General features: G+C 41.6%; 1 protein-coding gene across 10 annotated transcripts in view; it reads left to right on the forward strand.

The window, feature by feature from the left end:
• WDFY3 (WD repeat and FYVE domain containing 3) overlaps positions 1-18,413 on the forward strand; it is a 1,391,721-nt gene extending 1,373,308 nt beyond the window's left edge. For all 10 annotated transcript variants that reach the window (XM_085636566.1, XM_085636564.1, XM_085636563.1 and 7 more), the window contains one exon: positions 14,663-18,413. In XM_085636566.1, coding sequence (XP_085492692.1) covers positions 14,663-14,783 — 121 coding nt within the window. In that variant the 3' untranslated portion in view covers positions 14,784-18,413. The remainder of the gene's footprint in view (positions 1-14,662) is intronic.
• The last annotated feature ends 2,726 nt before the right edge of the window (positions 18,414-21,139 follow it).

Genomic DNA, 21,139 nt, shown 5'->3' on the forward strand with positions numbered 1-21,139 from the left:
TCGTAAACGGTTCGTGACGCCAAATGTTCTGCTTGGGTTTTCGGATCAGATAGAACTCGCTCATCAGAGCCTCACTAACCCAGCCAGAACGTTACCCCCTCCCTAGAACCTATTTACAATCCTACAACCACATATATCTATCACCTAAGGACAGGGGATTCCTACTATGCATACCAAGATCTCACAATCGGCGGCCTCGCGATCCCATACGGATCCAGACCTCTCTGCCCATACGACAGTATCACATGTGGCGGCCTCGCGGTCCCATACGAACCCAGACCTCTCTGCCCATACGACAGTATCACAAGTGGCGGCCTCGCGGTCCCATACGAACCCAGACCTCTCTGCCCATACGACAGTATCAGCACAATCGGCGGCCTCGCGATCCCCTACGAATCCAGACCTCTCTGCCCATACGACAGTATCACAAGTGGCGGCCTCGCGGTCCCATACGAACCCAGACCTCTCTGCCCATACGACAGTATCAGCACAATCGGCGGCCTCGCGATCCCCTACGAATCCAGACCTTTCTGCCCACACGACAGTATCACAAGTGGCGGCCTCGCGGTCCCATACGAACCCAGACCTCTCTGCCCATACGACAGTATCAGCACAATCGGCGGCCTCGCGATCCCCTACGAATCCAGACCTCTCTGCCCATACGACAGTATCACAAGTGGCGGCCTCGCGGTCCCATACGAACCCAGACCTCTCTGCCCATACGACAGTATCACAAGTGGCGGCCTCGCAGTCCCATACGAACCCAGACCTCTCTGTCCGTACGACAGTATCAGCACAATCGGCGGCCTCGCGATCCCCTACGAATCCAGACCTCTCTACCTAGACGGCAGTCTCATACGACAGTTCATCCTATGATCACCATAACATACAAAGAGGGAATCAGTCTCACTATTCATCAGATCACACAAGGATTGCCAGTTCGGGCATAGCCTGTTCTCAGGTGTGAGGGGCTCCTCTTTCCCTTATTCAGTTACCACTTACCTGATCAGGGTTAACATCTGTTCATGTAGCCGCAGCTGACTAGAAGAATAGGCTACCCTCTTATACAAGAACACGCAGCACATGTTGGTTCACTACAAACTGGATACTTTATTACTCATTGCATACACAATCACATAACATTACGATATGACACATAACCTGCAAAGAAAAGTGAAAGATTAAGTTGTACACTCTAATAAGAAAGGGTCGACATCACCTTGGTAGTATGTAGCATGCACTCAGTGGTCATCTAGGCTCCCTTCTCGTCTGTGCCTCGGCTCGCCTGGAATCACCCTTCTCCGAGTCACTGGGACCTCTTCCTTATCGGCTACTCTCTCCTCTCTGGCTATTCTGTTAGGAAAGCATCTGTCTCTCAGTTCTTCTCCGCCTTCAAGATGGCGTCTGTCTTCCCTGGAATAAGTAGTAGCTTTACTGCTAACGGCTAGATGCCGCCTACGGACTGAACATGTAACTGCCTCAAACTTTCACTAATATAGAGGTGCATTTCCTCATGGAAAATTCCGGCCCGTAACCTGCCGCCCACCAAATTCTTGTACCTCCCCGTACCAAGGACACGTTCCCAGCCGGCCGGCCTGATGTAGTGTCTTCGGCATGAAGAAAAATACAATCCTTCGATAAGGGCCGGCCTGAACCGGTTCTCTCCAAGCGAATAACACCTCATAACTAAAACATCACATTTGACCTAGAAGTATCCCAAGCTGCCGGAGCAGAAAGAAAGATGGAGTCTCTCCCGTTTGAGGCCTACCAGGCCTGAATTCAGCACAGCTCCATGAAATACCCTCACTACAGGACAGGTTATCCCTAATACTAACGAATCTATCCCCTAGGCTATGTGTGCAAGCCCTAATCTATGGGGAAGAGCACAGAATCATGTCGAAGTGCCTAGTAAATAGGCTCCATTCACTACTCTAACCCTTAGGCTTGAATGGTAAGAGACTGAAGTCACATTCAATCACTTGTTAACACAAGAAGGCCAGGAAAATCGAGCAGAACATAACGTTAGTAAGTTAAACGAGCGGATTGCTTACGAGCAAGTCTCTTTTCTACGAGTCCTTGCTCAATCAATCCCCTCTCTGATGGCATTTTTAAGCCATCACAAAATTACCCATCCCAAACTAGACGCCAGTTTTCAGTATTACTCATTTTCATTCTCCTCTTTTGCCTTCTCATCTTCATCTTTATTTTCTAAATCTCTCATCTTTTTATAAATCCTTCCTTTCATTTTCTCCATTTGAATCTCATCATGTTCCCTATTCTTTTCCGACCTTTCCCATTCACTTCGTATTTTCTTACTCTTCCTTTGTTTCTGCAACATTTGCACCAAATCATTATTGTCAAAACTATTATTGTTATACCAACTACAGGAAGAATTATTTGACCTAAAATAATTTTTCCTAAATCAGAAAACCAAGTCCTTATTGAAGAAATACCTTTTTTTAGTCTCTCCCATACACTGTCAACCTTCAGTGGTTTCAAATATTCATGAAGTTTTGTAATATTCTTAATATACCCTCTAATTTCCTTACTCTTATCAGGAATGTAAGTACAACAATGTTGCACTTTCAACATTCTACAGACTCCGCCCTCTTTTGCTAATAAGATATCAAGCACAAGTCGATTTTGTAAAACCATTGACCTAATCGCAACCATCTCTGTATTAATCATCAAGAAACCCCCAGCAGTATCAGTCGATAGACGATCAACTACTGTTGACAATTTACAAATTCTGTGTGAATACAGAATGACTCCCACTGACGTTATCAATGCACCAAATATATCTCCTACTATTTCTGTAAGACTAGCTCTCTTTCTTCGTGTTAGTCCATTAGTGTCTTCATTGCTTCCAGTGATTCTTTTTACATGGTACATTTTAGGAAATACTATCCTAAAGTAGCGGCTTCCTTACCATCGTGCAGGCAGCTTATAATAAGCATGTTTCGAACACACATAATAAACCTGAAGAAATACTGGATCAGTTCCCCCTTTTAGTGCCCAACCTCCCAAAATTAGGAAGTTATGTTCACATTCACTGGACCCAATAAATATGTTATTATAATCGGTCTTTAATCTATGGAGGGAGGTTTTCCCTTTCTTCACGAAGTCTAGGGACATCGCAGCATGAGCCTTGCCAGCTGTATATATTCCCTCTTTCTCCGCCCATGGTGGTACATGAGTTTTCTGTTCAGCAGCTTTCTTTTGGAAATCCTGTCTCCTCTCAACTAAATTCAAAAATACTTTTTCTTCGTCACGTAATATACATGTTAAATTATTCCTGTGGGCTTTTACTATATCTATTGATTTCATTGTTAAGAAGAATTCTCCCATGAACTGTGCATCTTGACTACTAAGTAGTGGATTCATATTCTTTCGAATAGGAAGTTCTGAGAATACTACATCTAAGTTGGACTAATAATACCGAAGTTTTCCTGTTTTATAGAACAGACTTGTTAATACACTACATGATATAGCATATGTTAGAGGTAAATGGTGATATGTGACACCTTCTGACACTGACAAAGGTAATTTCATACAAACATAACAATCACTAATCTCCATTGTATCTACATACTGAAGGAACAATTTTGTGAAATAATTTAATGATGTATCATTATCTAATACTGTGTGATGAAAATCTGTCTCATCTGGTGGTTCTAATTCTACTCTATCTCCTTTTACTGTTTCTTCTTTTCCATTTGTAACTGTATCATTCTTTTTACTTGTTATCATTAAATAAGGCACCGATACTGTTAGTAATAGCCATATTGAAATCACTAATAGAATACTTCATATGCAAGCTTTACAGCATCTTCGTTTTAAACTTCGTTGCGGTTGCACAGTGACTTCATTTTTCGCCATTTTGATCTAAGAAGATTTCTCTTCTTTACTTCACTTGGAATTTCAATCTCTTATTTTCAAGGTGGTCTCACTTTCCTTTCATCAACCTGTGCAGTATCTAATTCTTCTGATTCCTCACTCAAGTCTAAGTTTTCAAATTCTTCCAATATAACATAGGTCCACTTAGGACCCTTGTATTAATAGTTCACATTTCTCATTCTTGGACTTCTTCGAGTGTTTCTCACAATCGACTGTTTTGACTGAGTTTGACTTGTAAACTCATTCACTTGCTCAGGTCTTTCTCTTGTTTTTCTCAGATAATATCTCAATCTTTTCACTCCACCTGGCCAGTTGTCACCTTTTCTGACCCTTTTAATCTGTACTGCACTTTCACCCTCTTCGTATTTTTCTAGAGTGCTTTTATTTTCCGGGTGTCTAGGCACAATAAGTTCTTCTTCTTCTAAATCACTCTCTACCTGTCCCTGTTCAGGCCTGTTGTCATCCACCTGAACCTGTTCTTCTTCCTCTACCTAGTCCTGTTTGGGCCTTAGTTCAAATGTATCTTTTTCTTCTGCCCAAACTTGTTGTTCTTCTCCTAACTGGTCCTGTCCAGGCCTTAATACAATTTGTTCTTCTTCTGCCTGAACGTGGTGTTCTTCACCTGTATGTCCCTCTTCAGGACTTTGAATGGGTCTGTTTACCTCTACCTGAGTATGTTCTTCTTTCCCTGTCTGGTCCTGCTCAAGGTTTCAGGTAGTTTTGTTCTCTTCTACCTGAGCGTGTTCTTCTAGACCTATCTGGTCCTCACTTCTTTCCTGTCTCTCTAATCTGGTTCTTCTTCTTGTGTGTACAATAACTTCAGGTGCATCAATCACTGGCATCTATTCCCCCTGACTTGTGCTCGGTTGTTCCTCGTCTATCACTTCAGAATCTATCACTCTAGATTCTCCGACTTCACAACCTTCAGCGTACTCAACTGGTTCAATCAGTTGTTGTTCTTCAGTGGGGCCTGGAACGCTATTGGTATGGCTTGCATGAATCCAATTGGGTAAACCTGCACACTTCACTGCTGTAGTAGTGACTAGTATGACTTGGCGTGGTTTATCCCACCTGGGTGCTAAGTACGACTTTCTGGCGTGTTTATTCACTACCACCCAGTCTCCAGGATTCAAATCATGCACCTGCGTTGACTGCCTGGCAACTGCATCTTCTCCAACCTGGTGAGAGACAGAACACACTAGGTCAGCCAAACCTTTGCAATAGTCCAATACCAAATCATCAGTTATATTCATCAATTTATGTCCAGGAATGTAGGCTTGTCTCATTGCCCCTCCCATGAAAATTTCATGTGGACTCAATCCTGTTTTTGTGTCAGGAATACTTCGGAGTCCCATCTACATAAGAGGCAGTGCATCTGGCCATTTCAGTGATGTCGATGCACACACTTTTCCTAACCTTGACTTGATTGTGCCGTTTCGTTGTTCAACCACTCCAGAAGCCTCTGAGCGGTATGCACAGTGCAGTTTTTGTTCAATTTTGAATGCTTCACAGATTAATTGAATTATTTCATTATTAAAATGAGGTCCTCGATCTGATTCCAAAGTCACTGGGAAACCGAACCGAGGTATCGGTTACCTCAACAGTAATTTAGCCACTGTGAGGCTGTCATTTCTTCTGGTGGGATATGCCTCTACCCATCTCGAGAACAGGCACACTATGACAAGTACATATTTTAATCCTTGGTGTGGGGTTAACTCAATAAAATCTAATTGCAATCTTGTGTATGGGCCTTCTGCCTTTCCAATTTTTCCCCAACTGACCACTGTCTTCCTGCCTGGATTTAGCTGCTGACAAATTAAACATCTCTGTGAAAAAATTCTGCGACTACCCTAAACTTTGGATTATACCAATTTTGTCTGAATAGTCTAATCATGGCATCCCTACCTACATGAGTGTCTCCATGATACATTCTTGCCATTTATCATACATCATCTCCTGACTCTTTCACAACCTGACCTTATCCAGATCGCTCTTTCTTTCTCTCCAACTTCATCCTGCAACTGTTTAACCTCATCCCATGTTTCTAGTGCTGAGAAGAACATAAGTTGGCAGCTGATTTCACTTGTTTAAATTTTTTGGTTAAGTGACAATTTATTTCTTGCACAATATTGAGCAATTTGGTCTGCATATCGGTTACGAGCTACCACATAGTCATTTCCTGACTGGTGAGCAGCACACTTAACCACTGCTATTTCTGTTGGCAATTGTATGGCTTCCAATAATTCTTTTACATTTTTGCCATTTCTGATAGGAGATCCTCAAGAAGTCAGAAATCCCCTCTGCATCCAGAGCTGGCCAAAGTCGTGCCCAACCCCGAAACCATATTGACTATCAGTAATATGGTTATTCTCCATTTTTTCCCAATTTTGCATGCCTTTGTTAAGGCCACCAATTTGGCTACTTGTGCAGACTTGACTCTGGGTAAACAGGATGCTTCAATGACCTCCGTTACTTTACACACAGCGTAAGCTGCACTGAGTCCTCCTTCCTCTGTTCTCAAGCAAGAGCCATCTACAAATAGTTCATGATCTGGCTCTTTCAAGGGCTTCATTTTATGTCGGGACGGGGCTTGGTACACAGTTCAGTTACATCCAGACAATCATGATCCACTTAATCTTTTACTTCCTCACAACATGAGTCTGGTAATAGGGTAGCAGGGTTCATTATGGTACATCTGATGACGGTCACATTTTCTGATCCCAGAATCACTCTTTCATATTTAGTCATCCGACTACGGGTAAGGTGCTCGAGTTCTTGTTAAAAGAATTTTGACTGAATGTGGAATATATACTTTGACTGCATGTCCCATCAAAATCGACTCACTTTGCTCCAGACTCATACAAGTAGCAGCTACTGCTTTTAAGCAGCCAGGTAAAGCTGAAGCAACAGGATCCAAAGTAGCAGAAAAATATGCTACAGGACGTCGGCTTAATCCATGTCTTTGGGTCAAACCTGAAAGTGCACATCCTTCTCTCTCACAACAGAACAGTGCAAACTCTTCCGTATAATCAAGCATGCCTAGGGCAGGGGCCTCACACAAACTATTTTGCAACTTCACAAATGCTTCCACGCATTCATCATTCCAGACAATTGGATCTTTTGCTCTCTTTCAGGTCAGTTGAATCAATGGTTTTGCCAGTAGAGAAAATCCTATAATCCACTACCTACAGTACCCAACTACTCCGAGAAACATTCTCATCACCCTTTGTGTCTTTGGTAACTGCATTTGCTTGATTATCTTTATTCCCTCTGGGGTAACTTTTCTCACTCCTCTTTCTATTTTGTGACCTAAATATTTTACCTCTTGCTGACAAAACTGCAATTTCTCTGGAGACACCTTGTGTCCTCCTTCAGCCAAATGGTTCAGTAATGCAATTGTATCAGTGACACAATCTTCTTGTGATTTTGATGCCACCAGTAGGTCATCGATGTACTGAACCAAAACTGAGTTTCTGGGCATGACCAATGTTTCTAGATACTTTTTCAAGATTTGATTAAAGATTGAGGGACTTTCTATATACCCTTGAGGAACTCTGCACCATGCCAAGACACGATCTTCGAACTTAAATGCAAATAAATACTGGCTGTCTGGGTGCAAAGGAATGGAGAAAAAGGCTTGGCACAAATTAATTACTGTAAACCAGCCTGCATTCCAGGGTATCTGATAAAGGATCACTGCTGGAGTTGGTACTACAGGACAACAAGGCACAACAATTTTGTGTATTTTAATTAAATCATGTACTATTCTGTACTTCCCACTAGGCTTTTTAAGTCCTATTATTAGCGAATTTCAAGGCCTACTCATTATTTCTTTCAAAATGCCTTGTTTAATCATTCGGTCAATTTCTGGAGCAACTTCTGCTTTTACTTCTGGATTCATTTTGTACAGGCGTGTGTTTCGATAAACGGCTCCTTCTTTTACTGGGTCTACATTTGCCCTGAGCCCAATATCTTTTCCTGTAAAATCCCGTATGCCAGGATTCGCTGTGGTTCTCAATTCTTCTGGTAATTCACTTTCAGTCATCAATGAAAACATTCCATCTACCTCTGTACCTTGCTTGGCCAATAACATTTTGTAAACAATGTCCTCATCAGGGGTTTGGAAAGCGACACCATCCGTTGTACAATAGATTGTGCAATTCATTTTGCACAGTAGGTCTCGTCCTAACAGGTTTACTGGACTAGAATCACACACTACAAATTGATGCAGGTCTTTAAAATTTCCAATGTGTACTTCCATTGGCTGTGTGATTGGGGTTCTAATCTGTTGATTCGACACTCCAACTACTTGGATACTTTCTCCCGAGAGGGGTAAGTTTGGGTGTCCGCTGTTCTCACAGTAGACCGGGTAGCACCAGTATCCAATAGAAAAGTGATATAATTCCCTTCCACTTTCCCATCAATAAATGGACCTGACTGATCTACCGGCAAGGATGCGCCAAGCTCGCACTCCTCTTCCTCCCCGCTCAGGCACCGTCATTGCAAGTACTCCTCTTCGTCATTATTATTCTGTAAAAGATATTGTGAAACTACAGAATTTTCCTTACCACTACCTCCTTGAAATCTGGCATCTACACTGTATTTTTCTTGGTTCACACAGTTTGGCATGGGAATTTATGGCACCTGATACTGTGGATTAACTACCTGCTGTGGTTGATTCATAATCACTTCATTCTGCGTCTGTGGATTAAAATTTTGGTTTGGCCCATTATTATTCGGTATACTGTTACACTCGTTCTTCCAATGTCCAAGCTTTCCGCACGCGTGACAAGGGAACTTCTTCTTCGCATCCTCTCTATTCATTCGTCCTCTTAATTTACCACCATTCGCCACTTGATCATTCTGATTCTGCTCTTTCACCTATCAGTCTGGGTGTTCATCTTAATTTCCTGCTGTTCTGCCAATCTCACTTGTGCCACATCATTTTCTCTTTTAGCTTTCTATGTCTTGCCTCAATGTCATCCCCGCAATACTTCGCGTATTTCAAAATTTCGTCGATCGACTTGCTCTGCCAGCACATGTGCTGTTGAATCATCTGACTAATCTCCAGTTTCAAACCATACACAAACCGATACACAAAATGTCCCATATCCTTATCACCAATGTTCTCAAAGCCACTATACTGCTTAAACACCTGTAGCAACCGTTCATAATATGCATGTACAGACTCATTTGGCTCCTGAGTTGTTCTGTCTATTTTCACCCAATCCGTTTCTTTAGGAGGGATTTTCCCTTTCAGAAAAGTAATTACTTGGTGATATGTCTTCATCACCTCATCTGAGGGTGCTCGTGTTTTAGAATCGCTTGGATATTCCGCACTTGGCCAATCAATTGTAATCTTACACTCTGTCCATAAATCAGCAGGTACCACTATATCAAACAGACCATCCAGATCCTTCAACGGAACCTTCGAAACTTTCACAAATCTATCAACCTGTTTGTACCACTCAACTGGTTTCTCTCTTACCCTAGGAAAATCATTTGTAATGACAAAATATCCTGTCTGCTCCATGGAACATGTACATATCCACCACCAGGATCTTCTCTCATGGGACACAATCTCTCTGCTTTTTCTGATTGTTTTAGTAAGAATGCAGATGACGCTTCCTTTACTTGTGCTTCCTCCTTCTTTCTTATCCACCTAGTTATCCGCTTGTGAATGTCTCCCCACTTCTGCAAAATGATCATTAACTCTTTTATCTGTAATTTTCTACCAGACACATTCATATTCTCCAAATCCTTATCAGTAAACTCCACTCTGTATGGTTTCTGCAATCATTTTGATCTCCCTATATCCACTCTAACTTCAGAAGCAAGCTCTGTCAATCTCTCATGAAACAATTTCGCATTTCCTGTTATGTTCCTACATACAAACAGCATCTCCTCCTCATTGTAAAGATTCAACCTATCTATTCCCACATTTCCAGCAATCATTTCTTCCAACTCTAATTTGTAAATATCTAAGATCTTTGGTGCTGAGCTTCATCTTTCTATTCCCTGTGCCCATCTTCCCAAATCTTCTGGAGTGACCGCTGTCGAGCTTCTGGTTCCTCAAGGTACCATAGACCTTCTTTCTCTCAAATTTCCGGGTGTGATTCTTTTAGGGGTCTCATGCACAGAAAGGGAGAGGACCGAGAGAAAAGAACATCTGCAAATACACAAAATAATATTTACCAAGAATGGTGTGAAGACCAACCCCTTGGCCAAAGGGCTGGTAAGGGTGCCCCTGGATAGTTCAGGCGACAAAGACTTCAGGACAGGATTCAGGAAAGGATAGTTGACCTCTCCACTACTGACGATTGCGCCGCACCCCTCTCTGACACTCTCTTCCTACTCGAGATTCTTCCGCGATCTTCCTGTCTAACCCCCAAATAAATTAGGATAGAAAGTTTTGCATTCTGCTTCTTCATCAGCATCTCACTGCATCTCCCTCAGCATCAGCATCACCCGCTACACCGACAGCATCTCCCCTCTCCAACATTTAGCAATTCCCGCTAACTAACTAAAGTTACCTTAATTATACCTTTCGTTCGGAATGTTCCACCCACCCAAGTTTCATTATCTTAAAAATTTGAGATCTAATTGGTCAGGTAAAGGGGGGATGATCATCACACCATGCTTACATGTCATTTAAATCAATCTGGTCATTGTTCCTAAATCCATCCCCTTAATTTTATTCAATTTTTATTTTCCACCCGCATTTCACATTACATTTGCTACATTTGTAGTAACTTCCACATGTACTTTCATTCTGGTGAACTTATCACTGTTCTTTCTCAGCCTGGGACACACTGCGACCTTGGCTGTTTTACAGAATTGCTGTCATCATTACGGTTCACTTTCAGTAGGCATGCGCAGTTGTACGATTCAATCACATAAATTCATAAAGACAGATGTTAGTTTAAAAAATAAATGGTTTCACTGAATACCCATCTCTACTCTATTCCCCTTTGTTTATTAATACTTTCCCTGCATTAGCATTAGTATAATAGCTTGTCTTCTTTTCAGCAAAGCAGATGCCATGCACATGAGCCTTTAAGCCGCCATGTTAGTGCATTCTGCTCATGCGCAAGAATTTCCCTCCAAGCGGTAGCTCGTCATACTGCGTAGATACAGTCAACGCATGCGCAGTAAAGATTCCCCGTTTAAAGCGTTTTTAGATCTTTGGGTTACTCGCATTAGTAAACACATAAGCAAGCTTCACTAACCCGCGTGTTTGTGTGGTGCGCATTAATTTAACACAAAACGTAATTAATAACGTTAGTAAGTTAAATGAGCGGACTGTTTACAAGCAAGTCTCTTTTCTACAAGTCCTTGCTCTATCACTGTCATCTCAGCCTCCTTACCTGACCGTCTTTCCGGACAAAGTAGTGCTCCGCACTAGGGCATCTTTTCTGCCTAAGGTAGTAACACCTTTCCATCTGGCTTAGTGTGTTACTCTGCCCATCTTCTATGCACCTCCACATCATTTAAAAGGAAGAGGAGCGTCTCCACCGTCTGGACCCAAAAAGAGTGTTATGGTTCTACCTTGATCATACTAAAGAGTTCCGTGTGGACGACCAACTCTTCATATTGTATGTTGCAGCAAAGAGGGGGTGAGCAGTACAGAAGAGGACCATTTGACGCTGGGTCATCCTCTGCACAAAAATATGTTACACCTTGGAAAAGAAACAGCCTCCTGAAGGCCTTAGGACTCATTCTACCAGGGCGAAAGCTGCCACCACGGCTCTTCAGCGTGGTGTTCCGATTACTGACATCTTCCAAGCAGCCACGTGAGCATCTCTGCACACGTTTGTCAGACACTACTGCCTGGATTCTCAGGTCCACAGGGAGTGCTTCTTTGGCCACTCTATCTTGCAGGATGTTTTAGTCAAAACTTTCCACAGTCCCTCCTCCCGGGATGGTATTGCTAGAGTATCTGTTCAAAAATAAGGAATGTGCGGCTAGATGTCTCTATCAGATGGACAAGTTACTTACCTTTGGTAACACCTTATCTGGTAGTGACATGATCTAGCCGCAGATTCCTTACCGACTCACCCATCCTCTCCGCACTGCGGATTTGTTTAGTGTCAGGGCTGTTTCCCCTTCAGGGGGCTAGTTGTTTTTTGGCAAACCACGGTCAGTCACTTCATGGCTCAGCAATTCTGGCGTGGAAAGTTGTGAAAATTACTGCAGTCAGCTCGCCTGGGTTGCACCTATATTGATGACGCAGACGTCATGACAAATCCGATGCCACCTATCGGCGCACAGTTGTACTGCTATCAAAAATTGTCCGGATCCAGCCTAATGCTTGAAAGTTCAAAGGTAGGGAATCTGCTGCTAGATCATGCCTCTACCAGATAAAGCGTTACCAAAGGTAAGTAACTTGTCCAACAGTTGTCCTCCAGATCCAATGTTAAGCATTCTACCCCATCTAATCCAAAGCTTTGGTAGCCGATCCTTTGTGTGAGGTGATTTTGGCCTGATGTCACTGTGTCAGTTTTGATATCAATATTCCAAAGAAGACTGGCCTTAAGATCTAGCAGGATTGCAGTGGTGTCACCACTAGAGGCCAGTTGATCTAGGTTCCCTACCTCTACCATTGTCTCTTGTTTGACGGCTGCTGGTCTAGGTGGCCTGTGTTGGTTAAAAACAAGTTTGCTCTGTTTTTGGTTCCCCTTTCTTATCTCTACGGGACAAAAGAATGTCCACCCTCTGCTCACAGCATCTAAGGCCTGAGTAGGTGTCTTCTAGTTCTGACCCTAAGTGGGTGATTTTTCAGCTTCACTATAATGGGTGATCTCTGTATTAGTTGGAGAGTATAGTCTTTGCCCCTGGAACCAGCCAATGCAGAGCCTCCCCAGGAGGCTGGCCTGTGATCTTTAAGTGGACCGACATGTATATCAACCACGCACCCATTGGGCTAGGTGCACCACCAACTGCAGTCCCAGTCTACGCCCATCTTAGGAGCCTGCCCAGCTCCACACGCCAGGCAGAGCTCTAGCGGGACTGTGACAGGCCAAGGTATCCTCTGTATGCCCGACCAGAGGCGAAGTTCCTTTTCTCCCCTAGGGCCAGGGCTCCCTCGCTGGGACCAGCTAGTAGCTCACACACTGATGGAGGGCCTGCCTATGCGGCCCCCAGGAAAGCTCCTCAATCTGCTTCCAGGGTCCCAGGGCGCCACCTCCTCCCAAACTAACATCAGTTGACCTCTACAGTGTATGCAATGGGATCCGCTGAGATAAACCCAAGGCTGCATCATTAGGACCATTAGCCCCCTGCGAGAGTGGCAGGACTGGGGAGGCAACAGGGCTTGCCTGACTTGGTGGATGGGTAGCAAGAGCAATCTCAGGCTCTCCTGCAGCCGGGTCTCTGATTCCTTCCCCCACATGCAGGCCACAAACATTTGTACCAGCCCGCGCTTGTTCTCAGCAAGCAGTACTGTCCCCCCCCCCCCCTAGGCCTGGCAATGGGCTGCACCTCTTTCCCCTTCATTCTGCCTTTGGGACCGCCCATACATTTCTGGGTAGTAAAGGACTGTGAGCCAGGACTTGAAACACATTAGGTCGCCATCTTGTCTGCCAACAAAACCACCCTATTTTATTTTTGCCTGGTAATACTTGGGGAGATTTACAAAATCTCCACGCAACGCAGCGCAGCCCCCCGCACAAAATACTGTGTACTTGCTGTACAAAATACTATGCTAGGCATGATGCAAAGCTTTTCCCACTTTGCGTATGTGCTGCACAGTGCAGCACGCATGCAAAGTCTGAAAAGGAAGGAGAAATGAAAGCATTTCTCTTTCCTTGCGCCTAGTTGAAAAGGGCGCAGTTTTGTCATGCTAAACCCAATCTACTTTATTTAGTAAATTAGGTTTAGTGTGAGAAACCTTGGGTGGTTGCATGGGAAGGCCCATGCACCACCCTTGGTACGCCCCCATGGCCCAAAGTAATGCGAAGCAGCGCAATGCGCGCTTCACAAACTTTTACGTTATTTCCAGCGCTAAATACGTTTAGCGCTGGAAAGTTATTTAGGAAAAAAAAATATTTTGCGCTGTTTTGTGTCACCTTTGTGACGCAAGCACGGTGCAAAATCTTAGTAAATCTCCACCGGGTGTGTTGGCGTCTACTATGGTGAAAGGTTCTTCTGGGCGCAGTTGTGCAAAAACCATTTCGAATGTTTTCTGTGGAAGTGGAACTTACCAATATTTGGTATATAAATGTCAAACAAATGTTTTAAACAGTTGAGTCTGTCTCACTGTCAACTCTAGCTGGATGCAAGTTTTTACATTGCGTTTGGATGTTTATTTGGAGTTCTGTTTTACTCTTGTGGCCTTCTGCTGTACAATAATTAGAACGATTGATCGATATTTCCTCATCAGATATGGAATGTGAGCTGTGAGGAAAAAAGGTATACTGGCGAGTATTCTGTAAAGGAAATAATTCCATTATTTAGGTGACGTCCTATTTTAGAGAAGTACTTTTACGACCGCTGTCTCTGGTAGCTGCTACTGTCACACCAAAAGTCAACTGTAAGATACTTTTAGTTTGAGTAGTTATGTTTTATTTATTGCAACTAGACCGCAATGATTACATTAAGTGTGTATTTAGCATAGTACTGCAGACATCCAATCTACAAGGTTGTCGTTTAAATAGTTAACAATTTCTCATAATGCTAGTTAACTTAGAAACATAATTATGTGTCTGTCTCAGACAAGACTCCTTTCTCACGATTATGTATTTTCGCCTTCTCCAAACCACTCTAGGTGCAGCCGTTTCCAATCTGAAATCAAGCGTTTGAAAATCTCCTCTCCGGTGCGAGTCTGTCAGAACTGCTATTTCAACCTGCGTCACGAGCGGGGCTCCGAAGACGGGCCCAGAAACTAGAAAGCCGCCAACTGGCCAAACGTAACATAGATGGTGTTTTTGAGGAGCGTTCCTCCATTAATCACTTTTTGCACCTTTACAGAGAACTTGCGAAAGAGTTAAAAACAAAAAACTGTCAGTTTACATGTATCCTTGTACTGTGTTTTTAAGCACTCACCTAAAACAAAACAAAACGGGATCATAAATTTATACTGATTTTATTGGGCTTATAGCAAATGCACCAAACAAGAAACAAGTTTGGATGATTCCAGGAATGAAGCTTTTTGCCTACCCAACCCTTTGCGCTTACACAAATACATTAACAGAAAAATATAAAATGTAAAAACCCTCACTGGTTAATCATTCACCCGTGTCGTGTCTTGTGTTTGTAGAACTGCTCTCTTAGTCCACGTAAAAAAGATCATTTTAAGAATATAGTTGTAAATCTGCCTTCTGTACAAGCAACTTTGTGTATATTGTAAATACGTATAATGGGCTTTTTTTATCCAAATACTGTATGAACTTAAGTAACTGCCTGTTACATGGGACATCAGATCACCCTGATTCAATGATTTGCCTATGCTTTATCTACAAACAACTATTTCCATCCTTCATGTTACTACAAGATTGTGTTTAAAAAAAAAAAACAGCCAACTAAAAAAAACTTCAGCAGCATTATGGGTGTTTTTTTTATTATTTAAAAATTCCTCCTTCGGTATTTTATTTTCTATAACTATTTTTTGTTGTTGCTCACAGTATCTAATTAAGTGAGGCGGTTCCTCTTTCAGGTGAACGCAGACACTGGAACCTTATCCCAGGGAGTCTTTTTCCCGGTGCTCAATTGTGAATGACCATGTCCTGTAGCAACTATTGCGAGGCGTACTACCATTTCAGTGTTGTGCAGTTAGGTTTTCTAGTCCACCTTGCTAATTAGAGATAGACCCTGCAAACTTCCTCGTCACCTGCATGCCTGTGCTGGTAACAGGCCAAAGTGTGACCAGTTGTACATCTACATGTATTTAATTAATTTTATGGTAATTTCTGAAAGGGCTCAGACTGCTATGCAAGGAGATTTTTTTAATTGTTATTCTGCCCTATATATGCAGATGTTAAGCACATTCTGCTTTCTAATGTTTAGCATGGTGATTGGCGATGGCTGTTCAGCTCACAGAGCCATTTTGTGATGACTGCTCTAGTTTTATGTTTTTTAATCATTCTTTGCAATTCCAGAAGGGCTAGAGTCCTGACTACCCCCCCCCCACCCATCCACAGAAATTAGTAGTGTTCTAAAACATGTCTTGTTGTCTTAATGCCATCTTACCCAATATCATTGTGAATAAATATCACGAAAAAAAATCATTTGGTCATAACTTGGAACATGTATAATGTGGGGTCCTACAGTGCAATATTCATGACGTCCTTTGTGCCCTTGAATCGTGAGTAGTTTTGAAAGTGACGTTAAATCCCTTCTCCCAAGTTGAACTTTGTTCCAAAAACAAGTGCTCTTTCAGCAGAAGCAAGGTAATTCCTAGAGCTTCTGTGAAACAAACTTTAAGCACTTAGAAACGATTTGTGTGCAGATTACAATGTAGGAAAGGGGAAGCAGTGGGTTGGATTTAAGTACATCTGATGCGCTGGTGGCACATTGTGGAGAATTAAGTGATGCATTGTTGAAGTGATTGCAAAGTACACCAGCATCATTCAGTCTTGGGGCATTAATAGTCATCACACCTTCCATTGAATGATTCCCTGATAATTTCTTACTGATGGATTTCTCTCTAGCCGATTTACTTCTTAAACTGTGACCACAGTTGTTTAACACAATTATCTACCACAAGGGTATCTCAGTTCAGTAAACCAATAATCAGAGCATCCATGGCACACTATGCAGAGCCTGCTGGTGGCTCATTTTTCTCCCATACATTCAATGGTACTTAAGTCAGGGAGTCATTTATTGAACATTTATAATGCCTCAAATTATCAGGGGTAGTCAGTCATTTAGGGGTCGCTGTTCAAATCAAAAAGCATTTCCTCACCCAAAATTGCAGAAATACAAATAGGTGTTATGCATAGGAAGTTGGAGGATACGGTCACCAACAGCCCGCAGTGCAGCTTTTCTTGGTCGGGAGTCTAACATCTCAGTTGTATAGAACAAAAAAGGCTATATTGTTTGTCAAGAGCTTAAATGTGGAGTGTATTCACAATGCTGTATTTAGAAGTTGTGAACAATGTTTTGTGCACCTTTAAAATGTTTGGGAGCATTTATGAAGATGTCTAAACTACTTTCCACAGCATTTAATAGCACGCAAAAGTGTGAGAGACACATTAAAGGGATTGCATAAGTAGGCACCTGTACACTTTTCACCACAAGAAAAGTATGCATAGCGAATTTCTTCAAGTTATATGCAACCGATTTATACCAGCAACAGGACTCCAAATAGCAAGCCTCTCCACAAAGCACAACATTTTTCACTTTCACCAAAACTTAGGAAAAGATATTTCTTTTTTTACTTATTTTGTTTACCAAATGCTGAGAGAAAAACATTATATGGCTTAATGAGTCTAATCCTTTATAAATAAAATAAAGCAAAACAAAAAAAACAAACATCCTTACCTTTAATTGCATTTCTCCAGCATTGGTATCTTTCATTGAGTCAAAAAAGTGAATCATTGAAAGAGAATTTAAGCTAAGTATTTTTGCACATACTTTCTTTCAGTTTGGTATGTAGCTGTTAGTAGAGTAGAAGAGGTATGGTACCAAATACACACACTTGTGTTTAATCTCATCTACGCGGTGCTGTGGGCAACAATTTTTATTCAATTTATTTCTCCCTTGTTGCGTCTGCTAAATGACCGTGCAGTAAACAGGTCTCTGAATGGCTTTGTGTTTAAGCATTATATAGTCACGATGTACAGTAAATACCATGTAAGGCAGTCCATATTCCAAATGCAAGTTCCTCGAGGCTTTTCTGTCGTAGAATTCTTAACCTTTCATTTATCCTTCCTCCCACCATCTGTATGTAGCACGTTATTGTAATGTTCCGCTTTCCAAGGTGAGAGGTTTCCTCTCCTGGGGCCAGCCCCCAAACACCCTGTAGCAAAACACCATAGGTAAATTATTTTGCACCTTCGTTTGTAAAATATTATCAATTTTTTGGCTCTGCGTCCTACTAAGAACCATTTTATGAACCGTGTACAAAAAATAAATATTTATGCAGTTAAACTGTTTTTAGGAAGTATTTTTAATTTCAGCAAGTTTGGTTACTTGTTGCATGACTATTAACACAGCTGACTTTTTGTGTCAGTGCAATGTATATTTTTGTCCTGTTATTAACTTGTAAGCCATTATAGGTGGCCATTTATTTGTACAGCAACGGGAGTAAGTTGAAGGAGGACTAGCATATGACTGGAGTGTAGAATTTTGTACTATATTGCAGAATCCAGCATCTGTTTTTGGTGGTTAAATGTAAAAGGCCTAAAGAATTGCTATCTGGTGTGCATTCTGTGATATCTGAATGTTGATTGTATATTTGTCTCTAATGCGAAGAGGTAGAGAAACACGAACACAATACATTAATAAATGCAATAGTTCAGGTAATCTTAGGTTTGTTTTTTTCATTACCAATAAATACCTGCTATTTACCACCAAAATGTGTTGTCTGTAGTTGTTTTTAAAGAAATCTTCAATAATGAATATTAATAGAAATGTTACCAGATCGCCATTGCTGCTCTTTGTGCCCTATCAGTAACTTATTTCTGATGCATACTTATGACTGCCCATTCCTCACCTTGAAAATATTCGACAACTGACTGGATCCGGAGATTCTTTTCAGCAATATGCTCTGCACACCAGTAGGCGTCCCAGAACTATTTTCCAACCCTAGTACTTGTTCTAAATTCCCTAAAAAGAAACTTAAGGCACTATTTTAGCCAAGGCAGCTAATGCTAGGGAAGAAACTCATCGTGCAAAAACTGTAACAAAACGATACCACCAAACCCCCCCCCCCCCCTTAACGGAGGGTGATTTTTCATATTTGGAGGGCGTAAGAAATTTACAGCATAGGTTTGTCCTTCTAAGATTCCATACTAACCTAATTCCACTGATGCTAGGTTTCCCACAAAAAAGTACTCTTTAAGTGAGTTTATTCCATGTCCATGTGATGATTTATCTGTGCATTGTGATCTCCACCTCTTTTTCTTTTGTCACTTTTATAAAATACAGAGATCTAGATAGCTTTTATTACTATTAAGGAGGCACAATTTTAAACAATTTCATATTGCCATGTTGTTCCTGAAGAAGCTCCATGACCCTTACGTTTGTTTCTGCGTAGCCTCCTTCTTGTGGGCCTGCCTGCGCAGAAGGCGTCTTTTATAAAGGAGAAATGTGTGGAATTTAGCCTCTTGTTTATTAGAGCTTGTAATGGTATTGGGGAAAGTCATGTGATTAAGTTTTACCATGTCAAATGTATTTAAATAGTAATTTTGTTTTGCAATGTATACATATTATTCTTAACTATTATCTATTTATTAATCAATTTTTATGCTGGGTGGTTTATTATTGCTGCTTGATGAATTACTGCATTTCCAGCAGTTAGCATTAAGATCAATTTACATTTTCAAATTCTTGTGTATAGTACACATTGTAGGTTATTTTGCAAGGGCTGTTATGGGTCTTTTAAAAATTCTGATTTTATTAACTCCTTTTTAAAGATTGATTACCTTGTATGTGTATACTTTTATGATCTATGTTTATTAATTAGATCAAATAAAGGTGATTGGATTGGATAGCGGTCACACGTTCGGTCTAGCGCAAAGTCCTGTTCTCACTTAAAATCTTGTGATAAGTCGATAATACACCATAAGTGCCAGAAAATCTAGTAGGAATAATCTAAATCCTACCACTCAGTCAGACGAGAAGTCGTAAGGATCTGGCATCTTCTGACTCTGAGCCAGTCCTGCATTTAGTCACAGCGCACCCAGTATTCCTCGGACAGTTGTTGATTCCTCCGCAGATAGCAGCATTCAAGGAGGCCACGCTATAAAGCTTCCAGATTCTACTGGCTCCCTCTGACGCTTCGTTGAGCCCCACGTTTCTGCAGGGGACCCCAACTGGACAGCTGCAGCTTTGGGACTCATTCTTGGGCCCGTACCAAAGCCGTCTGCATCTCGAGTTGGCGTAAGGCATATTCAATCAGCATAAAGCCCTGGCTGGATCTAAAGACCACCATTGAGAACACACAGTGTCAACAGCAATGCGTATTGTAGTTTCCAAGACAGCACTTCAGCTGGAATGGAAAAGGGGACCTTTGCACACTATCCCCCCACTACCTCTCCTGCTCCAAGTTATAATTCGAATCAAGAATGACCGAGCCAAAGTTATCCGAATTGCCCCAGATTAGTCTAGAAGAGTGTAGGACACAGACTTTCTAAACATTAGCATCTGTTCTCACTTCAAACTATCTCTTTAGGAGGTCCTCGTATGTCAGTAAAAGGGCTCAGTCTGTCATCCAAACGTCAGCAACTTATACCTCTCATGTGTGGAGATTGAGCCACAGCATTGACTGAGTTTATCCTGCTGATGAGGTATTATCCTGCCAAGGTGGTTATTCTCGCTGTTGGATTCCCTTGTATGAAATCCATCTATGCTGAGCGTTGAGACAAGTGTTATTACCTTGTGTGGTACCCAGGACACTGATACCATTACTATTGAAGCTCTTGGACATCTTGTATTTTGCAAGGACTTACAGTGGGCACTGTAAAAGTTTATTTGTTTGTCAGTTCAGTTCAAAACACCGTTTATTTAGACCGGGTGGTCCTTAAACATTTAAAACCAACATTAATACAATTCCTAAAATCACAATTCCTAAGTTAAGACATCATAAAATCATACAAGAAGATCATTTGTCCGCCAGTCAATACATACAACGTAGGCCACATTAAAATGATAAAACAACCATTTCAGTTCTGTTCACATTTAAGAATTTCTTTGACTTTGTGAATGAACTTCCCCATGGCGCAAGCTATGTCTAAATTACTAATTTCTGTTAGAAGCTCTACTGCTTGCACCCTGTTCTTAATACCATACTTTATAAAATTCGGACGCAAGATCTCTTTTCGTATATCTAAAACCTTCTGCAATCCAATAATAAATGTAAAATATCACATGTTGTTCCCAGAATACAGGCACAGTTACCCTTACTATCAATCATAGTTCTTTTTATCACAATGTTAGCATAGAAAGGATTGACCCCAATTCTTAGTCTTGATACTTCTCTTCTTAATCAATGACAGGGTAACCTATCGATATAAGGGAAATGTTGTTAATTTTCCCACGAAGTAGCCATAAAACGTACTGTTTGTTTCCCCATGAGGTAATC

Source organism: Triturus cristatus, chromosome 2_1 (assembly GCF_964204655.1).
Source record: "Triturus cristatus chromosome 2_1, aTriCri1.1, whole genome shotgun sequence".
NCBI classification, from domain to species: Eukaryota; Metazoa; Chordata; class Amphibia; order Caudata; family Salamandridae; genus Triturus; species Triturus cristatus.